Source organism: Strongylocentrotus purpuratus, unplaced genomic scaffold, assembly GCF_000002235.5.
Source record: "Strongylocentrotus purpuratus isolate Spur 01 unplaced genomic scaffold, Spur_5.0 spur5_scaffold_3, whole genome shotgun sequence".
NCBI classification, from domain to species: domain Eukaryota; kingdom Metazoa; phylum Echinodermata; class Echinoidea; order Camarodonta; family Strongylocentrotidae; genus Strongylocentrotus; species Strongylocentrotus purpuratus.
This window is the reverse complement of record NW_022145609.1, coordinates 8,546,378-8,574,300: the sequence shown is the minus strand read 5'-3', so window position 1 is coordinate 8,574,300 and position 27,923 is coordinate 8,546,378. Positions and strand designations below refer to the sequence as shown.

Genomic DNA, 27,923 nt, shown 5'->3' with positions numbered 1-27,923 from the left:
CCTTCAGATGGATAATATTTGGGTTGTTTACGCCACTCTATGCTATGGGTGCCGATTTTGTAATTGCATTAACTTGCCAAGCCTAAATAGGGTTTTTAAAATACATCGTCTCTGTATTATTCCTATGTTTTTCATTCTTATCTTTATATTTAATTATTTTGAAATATTTTGTATAATATTCAATGTTTGTACATGTTAAAAAAATTGAGAATCAAGTAATGATTACATTTAAATCATCTTGTTACTGATTTATTATTTAGTAGACTTACTCATATATTAGTTAATTGTTATCTTAAAAATCTATACAGATCTAAAATAAGAAATGCAAAGACAAGGCGAGCAAACCAATAGCTAAATATTTATAACAATATGGTACATATCGGAGAAACTCTTTTTTTTCCTAACGTCGAAGACAAAGTTGGTCCGGACATCGAGGAGGCATAGCTGTGTGGGGGGTGTGTGTGGGTTGCGTGTGGGATCTGTAGGTGGGTTGGTGTGTGTGTGTAAGTGCGCGCTTGTGTGTGTGTGTGGAGGCTTTCTCTATATTATGTGGATGAAATGTGTAAAGACCACTGAGGGGGGGGGGGGATTTGGAGGAGGAGTCTTCTTTTCTTTCACGGTGCCTTCTCTCCCTCTGTCAACTCCCCTTTCCTCTCCCTCTCTCTCTTTCTGTCAATCTCTCCCACTCTCTCTATTTCTCCCTCTCATTTCTCTCTTTCCCCCTCTCATTAGCTTCTCTCCTCTCTCTCTCTCTCTCCCACTCTCTCTATTTCTCCCTCTCATTTCTCTCTTTTCCTCTCTCATTAGCTCTCTCTCTCTTTCTCTCTCTCACTCTCTCTCTCTCTTTCTCTCGCTCTCTCTCTCTCTCTCTCTCTCTCTCGCTCACTCTCAGTATATTGTCTTTAGGAGCATACGGTGGGCCTTTTAAAAAAAATCGAGAAAAAATACATTTTTTTAAAACGACGAAGAAGATGACTACGACGCCGATTACAACATCAAGGACCTCGGTAATATCTTATGCAATGGAATGAGTCTCTTATTATGGAATTGTCCTCAAGTACAATTTTCCAAGCACACAATGTAAAAATAATCAATTTGCACTCTTCATTAAAAAAAAGGAAAAAAGGAAGCTGAATAGCACATTTGATTTTACCACCGAATTTGTTACCTTAAAGTAATATTTCCTGTTTCCTGGTCCATGTGGATTTACAAACCCTTCTATCTTCCCTTGATAAGCCATGCCATTAAAAATCAACCCTTGTCAATCTAGCTGATACGGGATTTTGTTTTGTTGCAGTTCAGAGAAAAGGATAAGCCCTCAGAGCACCCTATTTGATCGGGAAAATCTCCCCAAATCTTCCCCCAAAACGCCCCTTGACACCGCCGGGGCTTTACCCCTGGACCCCACGCAAATTTACGCTCCACTTTACCTTGCTTTGCTCTACCTGATCGTTAATACTTTAGCACCCCCCCCCCCCCCCCCCCCCACTTTTAAAAAATGTTCCCAGGGCCTAGGTAACATTTAAGAGTGGTGGTGATGCGGATTTTTTTTCTGCCTCCCCCCCCCCCCCCCCAAAAAAAAAAAAAAATGTTTTGCTCACTACGCCACTGCTCCCTCGCCATCGCATTTCGCCCCCCCCCCGGTCATGAAAAGAAATCGCTGCCCCTGCTCGCCCCGTTGTAATGTTGCCTTGCGTACACAAAATAAGAGATCTGCGCGATGATTTGGATTGTTGCATATGACGATTTTATTCGTGGTGCGTGTTGTAGCTTTCCGTACATTGAATAACACCAAGATACTCTTCTTGCCACTAGATGGCAGCATGACAGTAGGGATACTACACTATTGATTTAAGGACCTGCGATTGATTTTGATCAAACGCAACTCTGTATAAGAAGGGGTGAAGGATCATAATGTCACCTCGACAATACACAATTCACCTCTCTTTCTCATTATACAGTAACTCCGAAAGAAAGGGGGAGGGAGAGACAGGCAGAGAGAACGACAAAGAGAAAGATAGAGAGAATGACAGAGAGAAAGAGAGAGAGAGAGAGAGAGAGAGAGGGGGGAGGAGAGAGAGAAATAGAGATACACAGAGAGAAACAGGGAGAGAGAGAGAGGGGGTATAAGAAGCAGGGCTCAAATTAATTTTTTGTCCACGGGGGCTTTCCCCCCCAAAAAAGAGCCACCGTGAGCCCTCTCACGGGGGCTCTTTTAGTGCTGAATGGGGGCTCTTATTTTAATACAAATTTCCATTGAATTGTTACACATGAAACTCCTAAATTCCTGGTAGTTTATCACTGTCATTTATTTAAGTCGGCATTTTCCCTCTTAGAAATTTACTTGTTTACATATAGCTGTAATTGACTTTCTGCACATAATGTCCTCCTCATTATTCGGAGCAACCTTATTTACATTCTTTCTTTACTTATAGTCTTCACCCTATCCTTGCAGAACACAGGGGCAGATCGAGCGTTTTGCTAAGGGTGTGTGTGTGTGTGTGTGGGGGGGGGGGGGTAACCCCAAAACGATGTGGAGCATCGTCCACGAGCCGCGTAGTGGCGAGGCAATTTTGTTGTTGCTATTAAGTGATTTTTTTTTTTCCTGGCATCTACTAACATGCAGAGCATTGTCTACGAGCCGCAAAGCGGCGAGGCGATTTTTTTGCGCTATTTTGAACCCCAGTGATGTTTTCCCGTGATGTTTTCCTGGCATCTACTGACATCTACTAATACTGTGTAGGTCTTGACACATGGTGACATTTTTCTATGCACATCACATTTTCACTTGGCAGCCTAAGGGGGGGGGGGGGGGGGGGGGGTTAAAGTTTCTTCTTCTTTTCTTTCTTCTTCTCAATATTGATTTACTGCTCGAGTAACATTGTTTGCTGGTCTTTTCGAATAACCAGATTTCAGAGGATACACACTTTTCACAACGAAAAACTTCTCCATGTTCAGTCCTTGTGCGATCGTCTCCAGCACCAGCAGATATATTGGGCGTCAGCGTGCACACCGGTACTACCGGCGCAGTAGGCCTCTTTTGCCACTGCTGACGGCCGCACTAGCTGCACTGCGAGCTTCCGTTGTTTGTATCGGTAATGGGAGAGTAATGCGAATCGCCCACCCGGCCCCCCCCCCCCCCCCCCCCCCCCCACTCAGGTTTCAAAATGACCGCATGCGTGTTGCCAAAATGTCCTTTTCGTAACAAAAGAAAAAGGTCGAGCCGTATTGACTTTACACACCGGACTTTTGCTGAAAAGGGGGGGGGTGCGGAAAAAGGCTCGTATACAAAAGAAAAAGGTCGAGCCGTATTGACTTTACACACCGGACTTTTGCTGAAAAGGGGGGGTCGGTTGGAACACGCATATGCGTACCCTAAATAACACTGAGTGGGGGGCCGGGATCGCCCATCGCCCCCGTGTATTTTGAGCGCTGATAAGAAGTAACAAGGATCATTCGATACAAAGGTATTGAGCTCTGTATGAAATCGCAAAGTGCATAGAAATGAAATGTATTTAAAATCAATCAGGCGATCCACAAATAATTGGGTCAACTGGACTTTTGTGAAAGAAATCGAAACAAGCACTATTTGTGTATGCAATGCATGAGCATCGTGTATCTCTTTCAAAACGTGGACCTCTATATGGTGGCCCTGAAGGGACATCGCGAATAGACTAAATCGTGAAAAATATGCGATAAAATTCACGATATCGTCAATTTTATCGCATATTTTTCACGAAGAAATTCACGAAATTGACGATATCGTGAACTTTATCGTGAACTTTTCACGATGAAATTGACGATATCGTGAATTTTATCGTGAAAAGTTCACGATATAAAGTTCACGATATCGTCAATTTTATCGTGTACTCTATCGTGTACTCTATCGTGTACTCTCCTGACGGGCGCTTCGTAAACAAAACCAGCCCTAGCTGGAGGAGACAGAAGGAAAAAAAGGGAAAGGGAAAGAGAAGATAAAAGGAAAGAAAAAATAATAAGAAGAAAAGAGGGAAACGGGGGGGGGGGGCGAAGGACTCTTGCCCCCCCCCCTCCCCCGCCAAAAAATAAATAAGAGAGAGAGAGAGAAGGGAAAGGGAAAGGGAAAGAGAAGATAAAAGGAAAGAAAGAAGAGGAAGAAGAAGAAAAGAGGGAAACGGGGGCAAAGAAAGGAGGCAAGAGCCCTTCGCCCCTGTTTCCCTCTTTTCTTATTCTTTTCCTCGTCTTTCTTTCCTTTTATATTTTCTTTCCCTCTCCCTTCTCTTTCCCTTTATGGCGGGAGGGGGGGAGGGGGAGGGGGAGGTAAGAGCCTTTCGCCCTTTCCCCGTTTCCCTCTTTCCGTCTTCTTCTTCTTTCTTTCCTTTTATATTTTCTTTCCCTTTCCCTTTCCCTTCTCTCTATCTCTCTCTCTCTCTCTCTCCTATTTATTTGTTGGCGCGGGAGGGGGGGGGAGGAGGCAAGAGCCCCTCTTTTCTTCTTATTCTTCTACCTTTCCTTTTTTATTCTCTTTCCCTTTCCCTTCTCTCTCTCTCTCTCTTATTTATTTTGTTGGCGGGGGGGGGGGGAGGTAAGAGCCTTTCGCCCTTCCCCCGTTTCCCTCTTTCCTTCTTCCTCTTCTTTCTTTCCTTTTATATTTTCTTTCCCTTTCCCTTTCCCTTCTCTCTCTCCTTATTTATTTTTTGGCGGGGGGGGGGGGAGTGAGGAGGAGGCAGGAGCCCTTCGCCCCCCCCCCGTTTCCCTCTTTTCTTCTTATTATTCTTTCTTTCCTTTTATCTTCTCTTTCCCTTTCCCTTTTTTCCTTCTCTCTGTCTCCCCCAGCTAGGGCTGGTTTTGTTTACGAAGCGCCCGTCAGGAGAGTACACGATAGAGTACACGATAGAGTACACGATAAAATTGACGATATCGTGAACTTTATATCGTGAACTTTTCACGATAAAATTCACGATATCGTCAATTTCATCGTGAAAAGTTCACGATAAAGTTCACGATATCGTCAATTTCGTGAATTTCTTCGTGAAAAATATGCGATAAAATTGACGATATCGTGAATTTTATCGCATATTTTTCACGATTTAGTCTATTCGCGATGTCCCTTCAGGGCCACCATACCTCTAACACAGGTTCATTAAAGTGCATTCAACAGTCTGTCTATCTCGTTTTGACATTACACTTGTGCACTGGTACATCACGGTGCAAAACCCAAACATAGTTGGTGATAATAGTCAAATTTGGCCGATTGCCATATAACGCTGAATTCAAAAATTCATTAGTTCGCAATTCCCAATGGCAGACACACAAAGTTACTAAAACGGATAAGTTTAAAGGGAAAATCAACCCTGATATTAAGTTGGTTGCAATTAAAGCAGAAACATAAGAGAAACAAATTAGTGGAAGGTTGACCAATATCCGACTAAAAAGTTTAAATTTCTGAAGCTGTTATCAGTGAAACACTAATTGACAACACTTTGCGATCTCCTTTTCAATTTGCTCTGTGCAGAAAATATCATAAACTTTTTTGTTTTGTTATAGTTATTGATGATGGAATAGATTTGCTTCATACAGGGGTTGTATAAATCATATTTGCCATCATCATATTGAGGATTAATGTATGATTAAAAAATTCTTTAAGTAAAATATTTTTTTTTTTTTACTACATGACAAATAAGAGGAAACCTCGCAAAATACATCACTGAAATGCTTCTTTGTTTTTCATTAATCGCATTTCCCCAAATTCAATCGATTTTGTTCTGTTTATCTCCTTTTTTCTACATCTATTCAAACCACTAACATATCAGGATAGACTTCTCCTTTATTGAAGATAGGCCAGATTGGGGGAGGGCCGGGGGAGGGGGCTATATATAGACACTCTAGCCCCTGGAATGTATACCTAAAGTTTCGATATTCGGGAGACCAGCACCCCAAACTCGAGGAGTGAGATGCCAGATTAGTCATATATTCGGGTAGGAAGATTAACAAACCTAAAGATTCAGATTCTGCTCAAAAGGCGTGATTTCCTTTAGCGAAAATGTTTCTGTACGCCTATGTCAGGGAGGAGTGACAACGTGGTTCGAAGACTTATTGGAGACCCAGATAGAAGTATCATGGGCCCAGTGATATGCAGGAAATTGTTATTCAAGTGGTCTATCGTTCTCTGCTGGGTTCGTATAAAATTCGGCGTCCATTTTAGCGTCTAATGTAGGTTTAGGGGCATGACTATCATAGAGCATTGCGGCTTTGGGCTTACGCCACATCTAAGGTAAGCCCCAAATTCAGCCAATTTGGCTATCAACGCCGGCTGGATCCGCCCCTGGTCATATTAATACAATCATATTATATTTCATTGCTATATTCACATCTGGAGTGTAAGGGAAAGATAAAGTAATCATCTTGTATCACCTTGTATTCTTTCCAAAATATTTTTCATTTTCAAAAGAGTATCACGGGCCTTCATCCCCTGTCAATTTAAGTATACGTTCAGTCCCTGTTATAAAGTACACCGATGAGTTTTATTTAACAGGGGCTTTCCCTACGAAACCCAGTACGATGCAATTGTGTATTGATCGGTTTGCAGACTTTATCCAGACAAGCAATTAGCGCCTCGCCGATCACTAACAATGGAGGTATGATAACACAATACCACCCATACCAAGCAGAAAACCTCAACTGAATTACATGTTCGCTATTCCCTTATCACAAGGCAATGGATGCAAAGGGACCATGCCCCGGTAAAACAGACATTCCTTTACTTGATTTTTCTTTGTACAGTTGACACCCAGTGTGACATTAGTAAAAACAAACTGTCTAGAAGTTTTGTTTGGATTAGATAAATCTTTTAGTTATGATGAATAGAAAATATGAAGAGAGGAACAACTTTATATCAAACGTTAAACTTTACTATACACACACAAGCATGGAATCAGAATTTTGCCGCCATGCAGTTGAGAACTAATTTATTCGGTGTGCAATCATTTTATGGAACATCTACTATGATAATCTTCCACATGGGAAATCTCAAGGATCTCTTATTTGCGATTGATATTAATTTCAACTTTGTACATAAGATAAAGGAGACTGCAAACTTGCGATTGATCGGGGGACTGGCGATTGATTTGGATCAATCGCAACTCATCCTAAGACGGGACCCAGGTCGCAGTCCACATTATTCACAATATTTTGGTACTATCAATAGACCATAGATGAATGTTTTACCTTTTCCATTTATTCTCAAATCCATGGATATTCATTTGAATAGGTAATGACTCAAAGGTTACAACCTTCTTCCCGTATTCTACTGAAAATTATGCCCGGCACTGGGTTTTGGCTTTTGTCCAAAATCTGGTTTAACTAAGAAAGTAGATGTAAAGTCTAGTTTTTCCTTTTATTAAACGTGATCTTAGACACAGGGTCGGTTGAACTGTTTAAAATGAGGACCGAAAATTTAAGAGCGCTGTTCTAGAATTATACAAATATGAAATCGTTTAAAGATACTATATGTCCCTTTTGCAGCCGACATCAAATTCTGTAGAACCTTGCAAGAATTATGAATATGTCATGTATGCCCTATCTGTGTAATTTAAACATTAGCAGTGTCCTAGTATTCAAATTATGCAAGGAAACCCATTTACCTTCTAGACTTCACTGTCAGACACTATTGAGTGACTGACTGACTTTTTATTTGGTAATAACACACATCAAATGAGCTGTTATAGGTACAAGTACATTATAATTTGTCAGCATCAATAACCCACTACCTGTAATGGCCAAAATTATGGCCAAAATTAAACTGATTAAATTTGTGTGCAGCATAAAACGGACGACCATTCGGTAAAAGGGTCTGAAAATCAGACATTGCAATAACTTAATTCGATTCGACAACTAATGGTCGTTATTTTCCCCCTGAAATATATTTTCAAGCCCTTTCGTTTTGATGGAAGTTTTAAATTAGCATTGTCTTTCAAACACCGTTGGAATTTTACCTTTTCATTTTTTTGGGCCTGCAAATGGAACATAGTACCTTTGATGGAGGCAAAAGTTCTGTCGTGTGAATATTCTTGGATCGTACAGAATCATTTCAATAGATTGTTATTTATAATAACTTTGATGAAGATTGAATTTGCAGATTAATTTCATTTCATAGACATGGATACAACCAAAGTATCAATTATCGATATCACAGGTTGATGTATTTGTTATTTCAGCTGTGGCCCTTTTAGAAAACGATTAGCCTGGAAAGCGGAAATAACCTTGTACAAAAAAGTCATACTCGGCTTTTCCGCGTCATGGCGTGGAAATTTTGTGATGATCAAAATAGCCTGTTCTGGTGTCCTTTTGTCCATGTAGAACATGACTGATTCACAAAGTACATTCTACCACAAACGTATCATCAAAACTCTGATCTATTTCACTTCGCGCGGTACACTTCATCATACCTCAGTTGCTCTCGCCACCCTCTGATTAGCGGTGTTATCCCACAAGGAGGAAGTACATTGCCTATAATTTGATAGATGGCATAATCGACTTTCTTTTCAATAATCTCTCACAATATTTGGGTACTGGAATCAGATCACAGGCCATTCCAAGCTGCTCCGTCATACCAGGATATATAGCAATGGATATTACTAAAAGTACAAGCACAATCTTTTTTGATATGTGTACATAGAAGGGAATTGATAATATCAAATATTGGACTTCACTATTTACTCTCTGTGTTTCTGTGATATTGACAATGTCTGGGGATTCAATACTTGGATGGTTAAGGATGTTCCTGTCACTTACTCTGATATGGATTCTTGCGTCTATTACAGGTTTGTATTAAACTTACTGGATGTTTTTACTATTCAATTCCAAAAGAATGGAATGGCCTATGGAATTCAAAAGTATCAATACTTGTTTATTGTTTACCACCAGTCATTTTTTTTGTTGTGAACAGTATGCTATCACTATTAACCCTATTTTAACTGGGCTATTTCAGACCGGGTTTTCACTGGAGGGGAGGGGGGGGGGGTCAATTTGACCCCCCTAAGATCTCGGCCGTTTCACAGCCGATCGCCGCGAAAATTTGCATGTATGTCAAGTGAAGTGTATAGAATACCATGGTAATTTCAATTTTTGGAAAAATTCACTCATTTGCCTATGTATGGTAATTTATGCAAATAAGGTCATAAAATTCACATTTTTACCCATAAATCATATATTATTCATATTTAAGCATGTGTTTCCACTATATATATTTGTTAGACCATTTGTAATAATAATACAACACAAACAAATTGGAAGAGCCAGGTTATTCCTTATGTTATCTCTTGTTTTGATAATTTCTTATGTATTTCACTATTTTTTTAAAGTTATGAATATTATTGTTTTTGTAGTTTTATTTCATTTCTAACTACAATTCAACTATTTTGACCCCATATGTTTTGTACACAAATCACAACAATTAGCAATTTTCGGGCTGACATGCAAAGACAAAAGATCACGTAACTTTGTAACTATACGTCCGATTTTCGAAACAAATTGTTTTAAAAAGATGCGTAACACTCGAAAGAAAAAAGTCATGAAAGGAAAACTTAATCTGCCGCGGTTTCGGAGTAGTCGCGAAATTACAACAGGGAGGGGGGGGGGTCAAATTGATCCCCCCAGTTAACATAGGGTTAAAGATTCATTAAAATGAACTTACATTCACAATTATAAATCGACAACATAGAACCATATACATATTATATTCACCTGAAACAGTGGGTATAATAATGATGTGGTCCTATGTACACAACCAGGATAGCCATATCAGTATTAATACAGCCCTTCCCGTGTGTACCGTAATTGTTAATACCCCGGCATTGCCCGGTTGGCCCCGGTACCCATTTAATACACCTGAGGGCATGGAGAGGGACCTATTGTATGAGAGTCGAGAGCATTCAACTCAGTGCTCCCACTCTATTAAGTGCTCCCACTGTATGATTGGTAAATAAGTGTTTATTCTTTAAAAAAGTGAAAGTAATTTATTTGGAATAATAAACGGATCAGAGGGGTTGCTTGGATGCAATATGAGCATTGATCTTAATCTAGGAAAGCGCGCGTGTGGAGGGGTTGGGAGGTGGGACAAAGTAATCGAGAAAATACGTTAAACAGGACAGACAGACAATTATCGACATGATTGAGGAAAGAACTGCTCCTGCCGTAGATAAGACGCCCCTAGAAATTTGTAGGAGGGGAAGGGAATAGTTGCGTACCACTTAAAATCAAATTAATTAAAGGGGCTATAAAATGAAGGTGAAAAGGATTAATGTCAGATCCTCCTTTTACTTCCGTATTCCTCTTTAAAAAAAACACATTATCAGATGACTCCCTTGTCACATATTAAGTGCAAACAAACTAACAAAGTAGTTGAATTCCATAAACCATAGTCTGGTGTTTATTCCCCGCACTGGGTATCAAGTCACGCGTATCGCATATACATCGCGCACATGCGATCTGACCTCCTGAGGTCACAGGTGTCACATTTGCATAATCTGATACATATTCATTATCATGACATCCCTCCTTTGCCAGAATGAAACTTTATCCTGGTCTATTTTTATACTATAGTTTCACTGAAAATTCTTGTAATATTTCTTTTGTTCTTGTGTTTCAGCCATATGTGAATTACTGAAATAAACATGCTTTGGTGCATTTGCTTTTGTTTCTTCTTTTTTTTTTTTTTCCCCAAAGATCAACTTCTAACAAACAACAAATTTATCTGGTCGATAAACTTTTCCCAAATGTTTTATCTTCCAAACAACTTTGTTGAACAACATAAAACATAACATGCAATATAATATCTTTCATGCAATATCTTTCATGCATCTAGTCTGTGGTCCAAATAAAAGTTCAACTGTTCACTGGATACTATTTGAGTTCTAGTTTTGAGTTTGTGTAAATCATCTGTTATCTCCAAGCGTTCATACGACTAGCTGAAACTGAAGTTTCTGGAAATACTCTCTTCGATGATTGAATCCATTGTTGAAAACTGATCGATGCTCCAACTCAAACTTGTGTTTTTCGCAACACCTATCACATACAATAAGGGCAGCGTTCGGCGTACACCCTTTTACATTGATTAATGTATGTGTAATATTGAAACATATATATCAGAACTTATTATTTTAGCACATAACACAACTTCCTCGTACGCGTGGTTTTTTATGGTGATTTCTCCAACATGTCGATTTCACAAATATGGGCAGCGCAAGGCGTACACCCTTTAAATCATAACTTGGCTTCAACCAATGATTTCCAAACATTTCTCCTTGGCACATGTAGTTTCATATATCACTGTCGCTATTTTACAAAGAGCTCATCCCCACCATATTGATCTGGAATCACACAAAATCATCATATCGCTTAGGGAATCTTCTCTGGCGTTGTGGTCTACTAGCTGCCATAGGAACGTTGGTGTTTGTTGTCTCTGCTTGGGTATCACCATCTTGATGTCTCTGGTCACCGCCTGACGTGTTGCTCGCTGCCTCTGAGTCTGGATCTCTGGTCACCGCCTCAGGAGTACTGGTCTCTGCCTCAGGATTACCGTCCGACCCTTCAGGAATACCGGTCACCGCCTCAGGATTGCCGTCTGTCCTCTCTGGATTGGCAGCTTCGTTATGAGTGTCTCGGGACATGTATCTTTTTACACTTGATACATTCCTATTATACAGGACTCCGTCAGGAGATTTCACAGTTACCATACTTCCTGTTCTTGCTGTCACTGTGTATGGCTGGCTAAAGTATGGCGTGTCTAGTTTCCTCCTTTCATCACGTCTTACTATCACCTTATCTCCTGGCACTATGTCAGAATGTACGGCTCCCCTCTTCAGATCCGCATAGTGTTTTGCACCACTTTTCATTTGGAGGTCCCTGTCTCTGAGTTCCTGATCCTCACTAAGGTCCTGGATTTGTGGTAGTTTAGTTCGGATCTTTCTCCCGAACAACACTTCTGCCGGGCTTTTTCCCGTTGTCGAATGAGTACTAGCCCGGTAGACTGCGACGTAAGTCAGCAAGGCCTCTTTCCAATCCTTGCCTTCTGCCTGTGCAATCCTAAGCCTTTTCACTATACTCTGGTTCTGTCTTTCGACCTCACCGTTGGCTTGGGGCCATTTAGGAGTCACCCGATGGTGGTGAATTCCTGTAATGTTCATGTACTCTGCGAAAGCTTCTGAGATGAACTGGGGTCCATTGTCTGAGTATAACGTCACAGGTAACCCATGTCTGCCAAAGATTTCAGCCAGGGCTTTGACTGTCTTCTCTGCAGTGGTTGATTTCATGATTGCATACTCGTAGTATCTGCTATAATAATCAACTACCACAAGTATAGATTCTCCAGTCGGAAGTGGTCCTAGGAAATCAACAGCTACATCCACCCAAGGTCCTGTTGGCAACATAGTACTTCGAATTGGTTCTGGTGGATTACCCCTGCTTGTGATTTGGCAACCATGACAAGTCTTGACGAATTTCTCTGCATCTTTCTCACATCCTGGCCACCATACCTTGGTTCTCAAATTCTGTTTGGTGCCAACAATGCCCAGGTGTCCTTCGTGAGCTAATGACACCATCTTTGGCCTCTGTGCCTGTGGAATCACCAATCTGCTACCTCTCAGCACACACTGACCAATTATACAGAGTTCATCCTTGATGGGAATGTATGCTTTATATGGACAATCATCCCATTGTCCACTGTGAATACACTCTCTGATAACTTCGAGTTCAGGATCATGTTCAGATTCTCTTTCGACTTCCTTCGTTGTCACCGCACCTGGCGTTGACTGGACTGCCACAAAACGCACAAAGCTCTCTGCTTCTGTTTCCAACACAGAAGTTTCTCTCGGTTGATCATCCTTCAGCAATCTTGACAATGGATCTGCTATGTTGGACTTTCCTGCGATGTGGACTACCCGGTACTTGTACTGTTGAAGCCTCAGAACCCACCGCTCTATTCTCGCACATGGCTTAGATCTCGGTGAATAAATGACTTCAAGCGGTTTGTGATCAGTCACTAGATCAAACTCTATTCCATACAGGTACGCATGGAATCTTTCACAAGCCCACACAAGTCCAAGGGCTTCTTTTTCCGTCTGAGAGTATCTCCTTTCAACGTTACTTAACGAGCGGCTGGCATATGCTACTATTCTCGGGCCATCAGCATGCACCTGCACCAGCACTGCTCCTAAGCCAACTGGACTGGCATCCGCTATGACCTTTGTCGGTGCATTTAGATCATAGTAGCCCAGGGTCTCTGCACTCATCAAGCTTTCCTTTAGCGACTTAAATGCTTGTCGCTGTTCATGACCGAATTGAAATGGCATGTCCTTTCTGGTCAGCTTTCTCAGTGGATCTGCCAATGTAGCAAAGTTCGGAATGAACTTTGCGCAGTAGTTGACTAGCCCCAAGAAACTTCTCATCTCAGTTGCAGTCTGGGGTTCACGGGCCTCTGCAATTGCTTTCACCTTGGCCAATCCTGGGTTGAGTCCCTCGCTAGTCAGTCTGTGCCCCATGAAGTCCAACTCAGAGACACCAAACTTACACTTTTCTGCATTTGCAGTAAGTCCTGCGTCCCGCAGTCTGCCAAGCACCTGCTTCAACCTCTTGTCATGCTCTTTCTGGGTCGATGCATGCACAATGATGTCATCTGATATGTTCGCAGCTCCTTCTATCCCAGCTATCACTCTGTGTATCTCATATTGATAAATCTCTGGAGCAGCATTGATTCCGAACAACAGTCTCTTATAGCGGAATAGCCCACAATGAGTGACAAAGGTTGTCACCTCTCTAGACTCCGGATGTAACTCCAGTTGGTGGTACCCCCACTTCAGGTCTATTTTCGAAAAGACCTTGCTAATCGACAGCTCCTGTAGGACTTCCTCAATAGTGGGAATGGGGTGACGTTCTCTTATGATTGCTTCGTTCACTCTACGCATATCGATACACAGTCTTATTTCATCATTTCTCTTTGGAACTATGACAACTGGGCTTACCCATGGCGTGGAGCGTTCAACTGGCTCAATGATGTCGAGATCGATCAATTCCGCAATCTTCATCTCGACCTTTTTTCTCAGTCCAAATGGAGTCCTTCGCACAGGCTGGGCCACTGGCTTCACCGTTTCATCCACTGCTAACCGCACCTGTCGGCCCTTCAACTTCCCTACCCCTTTGAAGACTGCTTCAAACTCATGCTTTAAACCTGCATAGCTCTGTACCGCATTTACATGTACAATTCCCACCTGGAGCACTCCCAGCTCTCTAGACGTATGTTTGCTCAGTAAAGGTTCTCCCTTTTCTTTGATGACAACAAACTCTGCAGTCGACTTCATCTTGCCAACTTCTACGGTGGCTGTGAAACATCCAACAGTTGTTAATGGTATCTGTGATGTGTACGGATAAAGCCTCTTGGTACTCTTAGTAGATTTGCAGATGATTTTGTCCTTCTTCAGTTTCTCCCACAATATCTGATCTATTACATTGCAATCACTTCCCGAATCTACTATCACTGGGACTGTGACACCTCCAATGATTATTGGGACTTTCTCATGATCACCATTCACAGCAAATTGATAGTACCTCTGATCACGGCCACGGCTGTTGTCATCATCACTATCATGTCCGGGTTCACCTTCCACTTGGCGAACTCTATTCTTATACTTCTTTCCATCTCTGGACTTCCCATCTCTGAATTTTCCTCTCGCCTCACTTGTGCTCTTGGCCTTACTTTTGCACATCGTCGCAAAGTGGTTTTGGCCTCCACATTTCCGACAGATCTTTCCTTTGGCTGGACATGATGCATCCTTCCCAAAATGTCCTTTGTTCCCACATCGGTAGCATTCTAAATTCTTTTTTCTGTCATTCTCATACGATACTTGGTTCACTTGAACTTGTCCACCAGCTCTAGGCCTTTCTCTCTCTCTCAATGACATGGAGTTAAATTGACCTTCAACAGCTTCTAGAGCAGCAGCCATGGACAATGCATCATTTAACTTGAGCTCACCTCCTTTCTCCAGCATTCTCCTGCGAAGTTTATCAGCTCTGCAGTACTGAACTACTTGGTCAAGAATTTGGTTTTCTACATCCCCAGCTACGAAATTGCATCCAATAGCAACCTGTCGTAATTTGGTAACAAATTGGGCAACCGTTTCACCATCTTCCTGCTTTGTTTTCCTGAACAAATGTCTTTGAAACGTAGCATTAGGTTTGACAACATAATGAGCATTTAGGGCATCTGTGGCTTTTTGATACTCATTCCTCTCTCCTTTATTGGGAAGTGTTTTGAAAGTCTCCCTTACCACAGGCCCCGCAGTGTACAGCAACAGTGCTCTCCGTTGAGCCTCCTGGGCCGGCGTACATCCGTCCAGAAACAGGCCGCGACTATCGGCGTAGGCTTCGAACTCTTCAAGCCAAGCTTTCCACTTGCCGCTGACAATACTTGCACCACCCGTCGGATCGAAGTGTGGAACTCCTCGAAGCGCTAACAATTCCGCTCCAGCGAATGCCATGTTGAAACTTTTCCAGCTCGTAGCCACAGATTCAACATCCAAGAAACATTAATCCTCGTCGCCAATGTCACATATTAAGTGCAAACAAACTAACAAAGTAGTTGAATTCCATAAACCATAGTCCGGTGTTTATTCCCCGCACTGGGTATCAAGTCACGCGTATCGCATATACATCGCGCACATGCGATCTGACCTCCTGAGGTCACAGGTGTCACATTTGCATAATCTGATACATATTCATTATCATGACATCCCTCTGTTTTCCTTGTTCTTTTTTTATGGGCAATTCGAAAACGGTGATTGGGTGGGGGAGAGGGAGGGGGGTATAGCCCACTGTTGTGTGAAGAATCACGTGTTGCTTCATTGTCTCTTATTCTTATCTTACAGTTGAATGTCAAGAGTGTTCTACATCAGGGTCGAATGTGTATGGTGGCTATCAGTATGTCTTCTACCATGGTGTCCACAAGACATTCTCCGACACACGTGCACTTTGTCAAAGCTTAGGAGGTGACATGCCAATCATTACATCAGCTGAACAAAATGTACGTACGCACTTTTATCGTGTATTACATTAGATATTTATCAGAATTTTCATGGAGCCAACCGTATTAACGTTTTTCAAATTAAACATTTGTTAACCGTTGCCTACTTATTCTTATGAATTATCATGATTTTCTGGCGCCTTCTTTGTGTTTTCAGAACGAATAGGGCGGTGGAATGTTGTCAAGACTGATACTGATAGCAAAAATCGTATTCTAATTGGCAGATGTTCTATGAAGTTAAACTTTTCAAGAATTATGTTATTGACCGGTATAGGCATTAATCCAACCACCCAACAGGTACACCATTTTTAATTCTCAGATAAAATAATAAAAAAACTAAACTGGTGCTTGTGTCCACTGTCTCACGATTTCCCACCAGTGAAATTAAAAACATAAACCTTTATATATATATACGTTGACGTGTTTGGAAAATGTGACATCTGAAACTCCGATTGAAAATTTTAAGAATACTGGTTGAACATTCCCATTGTAACCACTACTGCAATGAGCCGAAAGTTCGAGGGGGCTGAGCCCCGGCCCCCCCCCCCCCTCCCCCTTCCACTCCGGGAACGGAGGGACCGCATTCATGTTTCCCAAGTCTCCAGTAAAGGGGTAATTTTCACGCATCAAAGTCCGGCTCGTAATACACACACAAATCGGCCCGTATACACACCGGACTTAGGGGGGGGGGGGGTTCTTTCAAAGGGAGGGAACATGCATACGCTTACTTAAACTAAACTGGTGGGGGGCTGAGCCTTGAACGCAATGCATGCGACTAAGATATTGATCCTTTGAATCGGGGGGGAGGGGGCGTGTTTACTTTGCCCCTCCCCCGAGATTAGACAATGTTGCAATGCGCTACGTTGATATTAATCTCCAATATATTTCTCTTTTCTTCATAATATGAATAGGCTTTCATTGCCACGAGATTACCGGCGAGGAATGGTAACTTTTACATCGGCTTAGAAGGCACGGATAAGGATGATGAATACAAATGGATTGATGGAATGGACCCTGAGTATGTATCAACTATCGTCGTGATAAAATGCCACTCATGTTTTTCAAATCGTTTTCCTATAACAAATATTCATTATGGCAGTGGTAATAATGGCTGTGCATAATTGTGGATTTCTTTTGGTGAAACCCTAATTTTTGTGTGTGATTGGTTCTACCTGACTGCTAGGAAGGCACGTTATGTTTCTGAGTTAGCAACCAGAGGACCGACGGCCGTAAGTCCTCTACGAACGAGGGACTTGGTAATGAAGGTTTATGGCTTACCAAATGGCAGTAGCGCATTGACTTGCCACTTGGTTTCGAACCCGGATCTCCTGATTACGAGACCACTGCTCTAACCCTGAGTCGTCTCATCTTAAATCATTATTCAAATCGTTTTGAACTAAAATTTAATTTGAGAGTCATAATACCACATAAATCATTGAATTATTGCTAATATATCACATTTTGATCAAATCTTCATATTCCAGGTTGTTCTGAGTCATGCAAAATCTGCAACGTTTGTGTAATAAATCGAAATGTCACGTGTCACAAGTTCAAACCGCTAAGGTTTTATATCCCAAAATCGACAATTGAAATTCATGCTACTAAATGATATTTTTTTGCTAGCAGTTATTTATGATAATGCCAAAGCATGTACTTTTATTATACTTTCTCTAGACTCAAGTTCCGTCAAGGAATGAATGAAAAACTCCTAGCTACATGTAAAATCTACCATTTCAATGTATTTATAAAATCAGTCATAAGCACTTCATACTGATTTACCAGAAGATTCAATGTCCTTTTTTTCTCCAAAGACAACCGAGTCATAATGTAGTGGGCCTTTGTCTCATATATTTATTTAGTATTTCCGTGGAGTTCATGATTCTTTAATTGTTAATTCTATTAGATATATAAATTAATCATTTTCAAGGTATACCAACTGGGATTCTAGTTTATACAACCCAGACAAACCTTACTGTGCTGTAATGAGGTCTGGAAGTAGCTCGATACATGGACGATGGAACCGACGAGCATGCACATCAGAGAGACAACATATCTGCCAAATACCTATCGGTAGGTATTTCAAGTCATTTTTCGTTCTCACCTTGTTTAGTCCAGTTCTGAAGGAGCGTGTAAGATAACTTTACTTTACTTGAGTTAAGCCGCCCACACCATCTCTGGATTGTTTGATGGTTTCTATTTCACAACGGCTTGCCACACCTTCCTATCTTCTGTTAGCCTACTGGCTTTAGTCAGGGAGTCAATTAAGTTGTCTGTTATTGCAGTCCGCCTTGATGCAGTCTGTCCATCTCTTAGCTGGTCCTGCTCTTGGGCGCTTGTCATGTACATTTCTATTGAGAAGGATGTGGGAGTATCTTTTTGGATTCATTCTATTGAATAAATAACATTGTATATATTCTAGATCGATATTGGCAGACTGTTCTTGATACAAAATGTTTACGATCGAATTTTGTTTACTATTTGTGCCCAGTTTTTATCTACGGCGTGTACAGTGATATCAAAACAATTATACCAGAGAGCCGTTTTGATACTAAATAACGATCAAACGCATTTTCCTTTTTAACACACTATTTCGAGATGATCATCAGATATTCATGCTCTAGATGGGCTGTCATTTCTGTAACGATACACAATTAATTATAAATGATAAGAGCCGAACGAAGAATCAAATCGTTAACCTTAATCATTGTGTAAAATTTACATAATTTACCAAGCTTAAAGGGGCAATAATTCTTTTACACTCTTGTAGGTGATGTCATCACATATTTATTGAAGTGAATGTTGATTGCTGAACAATAATGAGTAATGTCAAGTAAAAACATTCTGCGATAACATTTAGATGATGTTCTTGAAGCCTAAAAGTTTTTTGTCCATATATTACTCCAATAGTAATTTTAAAGAGTGTTCTTGCTGTAATTAATTAATTCATGTTCATGCTTTACGAATATTTAACATGCTTTCTGGAGGGGTATCCCAACCATTTTCATTTGCCAATCATAATGTTCACGTATGTATGATTTAGCCTAGTATGATTATTCGATTAGTTATTCGATGCAATTTATGAATATATATTTCATATCATTTTATTAAAAATGGTGACAATTTGAAATGAAATTAAATGATTTCCAGACGTACAGTATGTCAATAAAAGTCCAGTTAAAATATAATTAAAGAGTGGTAGATGTATATTGAAGAGATCAATGTCTACAGCGATGTCCAAGACGATTTCTAAAATATGTGTATAAATATGATTGAATTTGAATATGATTGACCATGACAGCACTCTTGTAGTCTCACTGTACCGGAACTGTCTACTGACATCCCTATGATTATGAAAGAGAGTGCGTGCTATCTCAGCTTATTGTGGTGGAATTTTACGGCCATTTTCGCAAAATATTGTACCATTCTTTCGCGGATTTCGACAATATTTCGAGAAAATTTCACCAAAAATGTCACGAAAATTGCCATAAAATTTCCACCAAAGAAATATCGTCCTCAATATATAATAGCATACCGTCTACCTGTTTTACTTTGATATATAGTATTAAAGTCAGTCCAACCTTCATAACAAACTACTATAGACTAGAAGAAAGCTTGAAGAGCAGAGTAGCAGACTGGCAAAATTTGGAAAAATATCAGACAAAAAAATGAGAAAATTATGAATTTTTTCAAAGGTGAAATAAAATCACTTTAGGTATGGCCTCTTTGAATTGGCTGAATAGGTAATGTTTCTATGATGTAGAGGCGGAAAACTTTCCATTTGTTCCAACACACTAAATGAATTACATGTACATTTTTGACAAATGTATGACTCAGGAGGGTCTATTCTCTACAGAGGGTATATAATGATATGCTTTTCATAATATATGTTCAAAAGTACCTCAATGAAGGAAACGGGAAATAAAAAATAGAAGGTATTAAACTTTTTGTACACGACAAATGATAGAGTTGTCCGTGTCTACGTCACCATCCAAAGACTAAATTACCAGTTTGAGATTCGCACTTATTTAGAGACCTCGCTTTTCAAACTTTCATAATTCTCTTATTATTGGTCGGATTAATTTCAAACTGTCACCATATTTTATATCGTTTGTGTGTGCTTTCATACAAATTAACTTATTACACGGGTTGGATAATTGCCCTTTAATGATGAGTACTGTGCATGAATAGAATGCCTAGTGCTGTAAAATGCTTGCATCGTTATACTTGTAAACGGGTTAAATATATACTCATTGACACTTTGGATTTGATAGCCCATCCAATATTTAAGTTTGGAATAGTTCAGTAGCTGTTTTTCATTTTCAGCATAGCGTAACGTTGTCTTTAATGTTATATAAACAGACAATGACTGTAGATGGCAAGAGCTCGGTGAATCTCAGTATCTCATCAAGTTCACACCCCACGCAACGCCAAGTACTGCCAGGGAAACATGTCAAAGTTACCACGGTGATTTGGCTATCATCAAGACAGCCGAAATCAACGTAAGTCTTATAACACATTTTATACAGTATGCACTCGGTCAAGATGATTAAGATAATCGAGGAAACTAAAATATACGCTAGTACAGGGCAAACTACATGTACCTACAACTTTAATCTGTACACCCCCGATAGAGAGACCCCACCCATGTCACCGCAAACAACGACGAACCAGATTTCACTGACCATATTCTCAGAAAATCACGTCTGTTATCATAGGCGGATCCAGGGAGGAGGGGGGGGGGGGGGGGCCGGGGATAAAAAAACGTGCAAAAACACGTTAATTTTACCTTTTTGGGGGAGATGGCCCCCCACCTTACCGCTCAAGGGTGGTGCGATTTTAAAATTTTCGGTAGCCAAATTTTTTTTTACAAAATTGTGCTCCTACCCCCCCCCCCCCCCCCCCCCCCCTCATCCACGGAGCGAACTATTGGCCGGCACGATTTTCAAATTTCAGCACACTTAATTTCAAATTGATTTCAGACAATCCTGTCTGTTATCGCGTTCAAGTGGTTCGCGGGGGGGGGGGGGGGAGGGGGAGGGGGAGGGGGAGGGGGAGGGGGAGGGGGTGGTGGATAGGCGTAGAGAATTGTCTGTGGACTAAATTGGTTTTAATTACATTTGAAATGTGTTTTCATTCGCAAATTGCCTATTGTATATCGAATAATCATGATTAACGCAACGCTTTACTGAATTACACGGCAGAAATGAGTAAAAGTAAGTATATTGTTATGCAATGAAATAAAAACTAGACAAAACAAAACAAAACGGTCATACTATCTTTGAACGGATGTACACCCCTCCCCTAAATTAAAAGTTTTAAATAGAAATTGAGTATTCCCAACAAAAAAAAACATTTATTTTGTTCAGAATCAATCTGTATATATTAGAAGTAATAACATATTTTTACATCTATATTTTCCAGTGATAGATTATTTTATTCATAATTTCTTGCGGGCCTATAGAGCTCTTGTATAAAACCGATTTCGTTGATTTTCTTATCATTCTGACTATTACAATTAGCACAATAAAGTTTTTCATTCTGACTTGACTTGTGAATACATCATACGTTTATTAAGATTGTTTTCTTCTCAATTTTGCTTACAGACATTCCTCAAATCGCTTCTACCTCCAATCAATCCAAATGATCAATATTTTTGTTTCTATTTCGGGCTTCGGAGGAGTGGCAAGGAAACTTTCTACTGGCTGGATGATACTGCACTCGAGTATGTTCTTCAAATGTTTCCTATGTCAAGATCAGTCAAGATAAAATACTACATGTTGATGAACGCCTATGCCTTTCTAGATTCAATCTGTAGCTACAATTCTCCGCGAAACAATTTTTATTTTAATGTATCCAGTGTTCATTAAAATAGTATACACTTTATTAGCATACTTTGTAATATCTATTTTTCAGATGAATATCATGCAGATGGAATGTAAAAAGCTCGGCTCAGCATTACAAGATAATGACGTTACGAACAGATTTCTGCTCTATATTGTGGCATAATACATACTTCCATTTTTCTGTAGCATATCGAGGGGGAGGGAGGGGGGATGAGGTTAATGTGAATACAGATTTAAATTCGGGTTCAGTTTAACGATGTATATCCGAACCTCCATGATTATTATCAATATTATAAACAATTATGATGATGAAAATAATGATAATGATAAGAATAATGAAGATGATGATGATAATAATACTAATAACAATACTATTACTATTACTCCTACTATACTAGTACTACATGTACTACTAATTATCATGATATATAATCATTATTATTGTTAATAATCATAATAATTATGACAATGGTCACAATATGAACTTGATTTATAAACCGTTTTTCCACCTAGGTATAATGATTGGTATACTACCACAGAACCAAATAATGCTGACTCCTGGGGTTGTCTTGGTACGCGTGATGGCGCGTCATGGTATGACCAGGTTCCACAGCTATCTTCACCGTACATTTGTGAGCGTACACGAGGTATGCATTCTGATGATCCAACATTAATTGTGCTCTAGTGACAGTTGCTCCGGGCTATATTTTAACAAACTATTTGTCTTTGGATCATGTTGGTAAGGGTTAAGGTCGGGGTTAGCCTAAGAATAAGGGCTGAAGTTTTGACCTCGTTTAGGGTAAAAAAATCGATTGCAAAGCAATCGTCGCTGGAGCATGTTTCTATTCGTACAAGCTGAATTTTAAATTGATTTTTTTTTTATAGATATTTCGAATATTGCGCCACCTCCTAAATGAAATCCGTTACTATTATTTAAACAAAACCATGCATTCTCCACTTTGAACACCATTATGGGATGTCTGGCTGATTCAAAACTTGGCTATTTTCTTTTACTACAAAAGATACCACTGCAATTGTTTATTTCAGGGAAAAAATGAAAATCGTTTTTTCAAATCTTGCGCATTCTTACACCAGGGAGATGCTTACACCGACGAAATAGTTTCTTCTTCAGACAGTGGATGAAAAAGTTTTCCTTTAAAAAATGACAACAAATGCAATCGCCCTCTGTTTTCATACATATTTGGAACATTAAACAAAGTTAATCATCGACTGTTAGGCCCACAAAGGGCTCCGTAATTGGGCAGAGAAAAGTCGACGCAATTTAGTTTAGTTAATATCACACTCTTACTCATCACATTAAACTCTCTACTAGAAATTATGCTTTATTACAGTATCTGATAAAAATAGTGAAGCATCATTTGGAGGTCTAGATTATTTCACCTCTCCGTCATGGCTAGCTCGGTCTTTCTCAGATGCACGGACCTACTGTCAGTATCATGGAGCTGATTTAGCACTCATCAAATCACACGATATCAATGTATGTTCAATTATATGTACTCCTTTTCATTCAGCTTTCTGAAATGTTGTATCATTAAACATATATTACATTTTTGGTTGTTTTATTAGTAGTTTCTATCACAGCTTGGAGGTTTACGTGGCTATTGAGCTATACAAATATTGGAAAGAATATTTCATAAAGTAATATCACGATTGAATGACGTATGTGACTTGATAGACAAACCGGTTCTTCGTGAATGCGGGATGAAATCGGAAGCAAATGCCAATTCCAAAAAGGATGATTTGTAGTTGATAGCATAGGTAATATAACAGTCATGTAAACACTGTGATTTCCAATTATTTTAAAACTGATTATTAAACATGAAAAACGAATGAAGTTAATGAGGTGACATTTTTCCCCTTCCAAACAGACTTTTCTCCATGTCAGGATTTCTGAAGAATATTCGGGATCAGATGACCAGATATTTTTTGGTTTGACTGACCAAGCTAATGACGGCACATTTATATGGATCGACGGAACACCTTTACAGTAGGTTTAATAAATATGGAATGCCATTAACCTGCAGCCTTTTCACACACAGCTAAAAATATATAAACAGGATTAGTTTAAAGGGCTTTAAACTAATCAGCTGTACAAACGACATCATTCACACACAGAAATGTCGGTGCGATCGTTAATCGTTTCGTGATTAACTACTGCTCTTAAAATGCGCAGTAGTGCCATTGCGCATTGAGGTCATGTCATATCAAACAAAGCGCATGCTCCATCTAGTTTAAACACGTTTTAACATGAATAACAGTTCACACACAAAATGTCAAGCTCTCTAGATACGAACTTCGTATCTGCAGCCTGCATTTAGGGGCGTATGAATCGCGACTTCGTATCTATCCGAACATCGTATAGTTAGTACTAAAAACCCCATGCATTTTGCCTTTCGTAATGCAATGGAGGGTGCATACTTTTTTAATGATTTTCATCGTTTGTACATGTCCAAGTGTATATTATTTTGTATTTTTAATCCGCATCAAAAGTAAAAATTTTCTTACTAGCAATCCGAATATAGGTATAACAGCAGTGCATACATTGCTTTCCGAATACATTAATTTCATGATTTTTTTTTCTCGAGTAAGATTGAAAAGAATTGTGGGGGAACTTGCTTTTTGATTGAGGAAGTATATTAGTATAGATGTTTCGGCTCAAAACTACTGTTGAGAGATTAAATATTTAAAAGCCAAGAATAAGACAATGCACTTATATGACATGGGTTATTACACTTCACTTGTCAGAAATAAGATTGCATATCTGCCAATATAATGCCAAAAAACTAAACCCACAAAACTAAGAACAAAGCAAATAGAAACACGCACCCCTAAAAAACAATCTTTTATAAAACCGTTCTTTAACCGTCTGTTTGCTCATTAATTTCTCCTTTATGCAATACACACAGGTATTCTTCATGGAGGTCTGATCAACCAAACGACTATAATGGTCAAGATTGTGCCACTCTAACACCTACTAATCCAGACATGGGATGGGTTGATGTTTCATGCAATGGCATACGACCCTTCATATGTGAACGCTATCAGGGTAAGTCACATGCCAATGATGTATGATCGTTTCCGTTTCTTCAACGAAAAATGGTTTGCTTTATTTCAAATTGCTTAAGGTTCAATTCGATAAAAGTTTGGCACTTAACCCTAAAAAGGCCGGGCTCTTTGAGGTCTCCACAAAAAATTGCACACATGACAAGTGAAGTGTATAGAATAATATGATAATTTCAATTTTTTGAGAAATTCACTCATTTGCATATTTATGGTAATTTATGCAAATATAGTCATAAAATCATAATATTTTTACCCATAAATCATATATTATTCATATTCAAACCTTCTTTTTCACTACATATATTCATTAGTCCATTTAGAATAATAATACGACAAAGAATTGGAAGAGCCAGCTTATCCCTTATGTTATCTATTGTTTTGATAATTTCTTATGTATTTCTTTGTTTTCTTAACTCATGTATTTTATTGTTATTGTTGTTTTATTTCATTTCTAACTACAATTTAACTATTTTGACTCTTTTTGTTTGTTTAACCTTGTGGATAAGTCATCAGAGTATGCGTCTATCTAGTGACTAGGGGTTTGCATCATCGCAAAGGTCGCAAAGATCTCGATGAAAATTACACTGTAAAAGCGAATCTAAGAGAGATTTTTTCAAAGTTTTAACCCCTTGAAAGTGCTTGTATCGATTTTATTCATGTAAATTTACGTGATCATGACAAAATACACTTGTGCGAGGATGCAAAGCGAGTTGGAATTTATTAAGTTATTTTCCGCATTTCACAACCTTTCCAAAATCGTATGCATCATACTATCCTACATGCTACAAGGAGAGGGTTAAGAATCCCTGCTACATCACTATCGTCCTTTGTCAAGACATTAATCCAGTTTAGCCACGCTCGACCCACGTGTAGTAAGTGGGTACTTGGTAGGAATTATTCATTGAATGTACTGCGCGCTGAGAGCTACGGTTAAAAGCAGGATTAATGATACCTACATTATTTGGAAGTAGAGAAATGTTCATAATAATGGGATATTCATCGCATTCATAGCAATGAAATGTTTTATTAGTATGAAATATGATGAATATAAATTATGCAATAACACGTAATGGTTCGAAGTAAGTCTGTCATCTTTCTGTCTCAAAACACGATGAACACCTAATAATGGCAATCATCTTTTTATAATCAATATGTAGATGTTCCTGAAAATGAATGGAGTCGCCTTGATGGAACCCTGTACTATATCTCTCAATCCTCGATGACATCCTACTCATTTGCTAGAAAGTACTGCCAGGATCAAGGAGGTGATCTTGCCCAGCCTAAAACAGAAGAAATTAATGTAAGGACGCATCGTGATATTAACAAGTTTCATTCCAAGTATGGAACGTGTAAATAAAACGTGATACAAATTGTAACGGGCTTTTAATAATTTAGCAATAGTGTGTGCAAAAAATGTAAAATAGAAACAATAACATTAATGTAAGGGAAATAGAGATTATGTTAGGTTATGGGAAAACAATTGGAAAAGGGTTTATAGAGCAGCACTATATTGTTGTGATGAGCACATTATAAGGAAACAAAATTATATCTTATTTCAACTAGTTCAAGTTTCAATGATGTCATATACCATAGACACATTGATAAAATGATCCGACTATCATTATCATGGCACATTAGAAAGAATCGTTGGTGATTTTTCTCTTTCTGATATAATTTTCTCTCAATGCATTCACCAGATGCATCTCATGAAGCTGGCTAGAGATAACTCGTATTGGTTTGGACTCGATGATATCAATCAAGAGGGCACGTTCCAATGGATTGATGGAACTCCACTCAACAATAGTGGGTATGTGTTAAATTGTTTTATTCATACATAGACACACTACAATATCTCACACACCCTATATTCATGAAATAAGCTATGGTCACAACTCAGAACGGCGACCGACCGATTGTAGCCTGCTAGGTCGCCGCTGGAATTTAGGCATCGCCCAACGATTTCTGGAAAAATCGAGCAGGCTGAAGAGCCCCAGCGATGCCTGGGTGGTGCCCTACTAATGACCCACCGAATTCCGAGCGGTTTCCTACGGGCCACCGGCTGATCTTAAAGAAATTGCCCGGCGGCCGGCCGTTGATCGGCGGGGCACCAAAATACGCTCAGTGCCCGGGAGGCCGCCGGACAGGCACCGACCTAATCCAGCGTTCGCCGTTGAGCGATATAGGTCAAAAATCGAAGCTGCGAGGTCAAAGGCTGCCGACCGATTTTGAACCCGCCGCCCAATTATAGATCTAGACTATATACACCTCTAAAAGGCTTTAATAATATCAGCTTTATTTGTTACTTCTTTTATTGCAGGAATTCTTACCTGAGAACATCAAAGCAATTTCTTAAGCTGATATTATTAGAGCCTTGTAGAGGTGTAGATCTATAATAAATTTCACAACCATAAAATCTTTAGAAATTAGTCCTTATATAGAGTGGCTTCGATGACGATAAGGCTTATCATTGATTGCTAGAATAATATTAATTTAGATCTAGCGCTAAGTAATAACTTTTAACGGCAATTTCATAAGCTGATATTATATTAGTGCCATTTAGAGGTGTATAGATCTATGATAAATTCTTAACCGTAAAATCTTTAGAAATGGGTCCATAGTGGCTTTGATGACGAGAGAGGTCTATCCTTGATTGCTAGAGTAATTGTAACTTAGTGCTAAGTAACAGTTTTTCACTGCAATTTGATAAGCTGATATTTGTAGATCTGTAATAAATTTGCTAAAGGTAGAGATGCTAGAGCAGAAATGAAACATTTGCAAGCCTATGCCTATGCACACACACCATGCATGCTGATATAGGTAAGGCGCTGTGTGTACGTGTGTGAAGCCCAGAGCTTCGCATCGTTTTGAATTTCGCATCTTTAGCACATTTAAAGCTTTTTATTGACAAGATGAGCTCTGATTGGCTGTATGCAAATGAGTTCATA

At 39.5% G+C, this 27,923-nt stretch overlaps 1 protein-coding gene and 1 long non-coding RNA gene across 2 annotated transcripts; both read left to right on the top strand.

Moving 5' to 3' along the window:
* Positions 1-16,968: 16,968 nt before the first annotated feature.
* Positions 16,969-20,527, top strand: LOC105437021. The gene is made up of 3 exons (XR_004066149.1): positions 16,969-17,069; positions 17,979-18,121; positions 20,411-20,527. It is a non-coding gene; the product is annotated as an uncharacterized LOC105437021 (long non-coding RNA).
* A 727-nt stretch (positions 20,528-21,254) lies between these two features.
* LOC105439992 (CD209 antigen-like protein E) lies at positions 21,255-25,020 on the top strand. The gene is made up of 5 exons (XM_030996696.1): positions 21,255-21,264; positions 22,434-22,541; positions 23,247-23,392; positions 23,784-23,902; positions 24,822-25,020. Exons 1-5 carry the CDS (start codon positions 21,255-21,257, stop codon positions 24,985-24,987), a joined length of 549 nt encoding a protein of 182 aa, XP_030852556.1. The 3' UTR covers positions 24,988-25,020.
* The last annotated feature ends 2,903 nt before the right edge of the window (positions 25,021-27,923 follow it).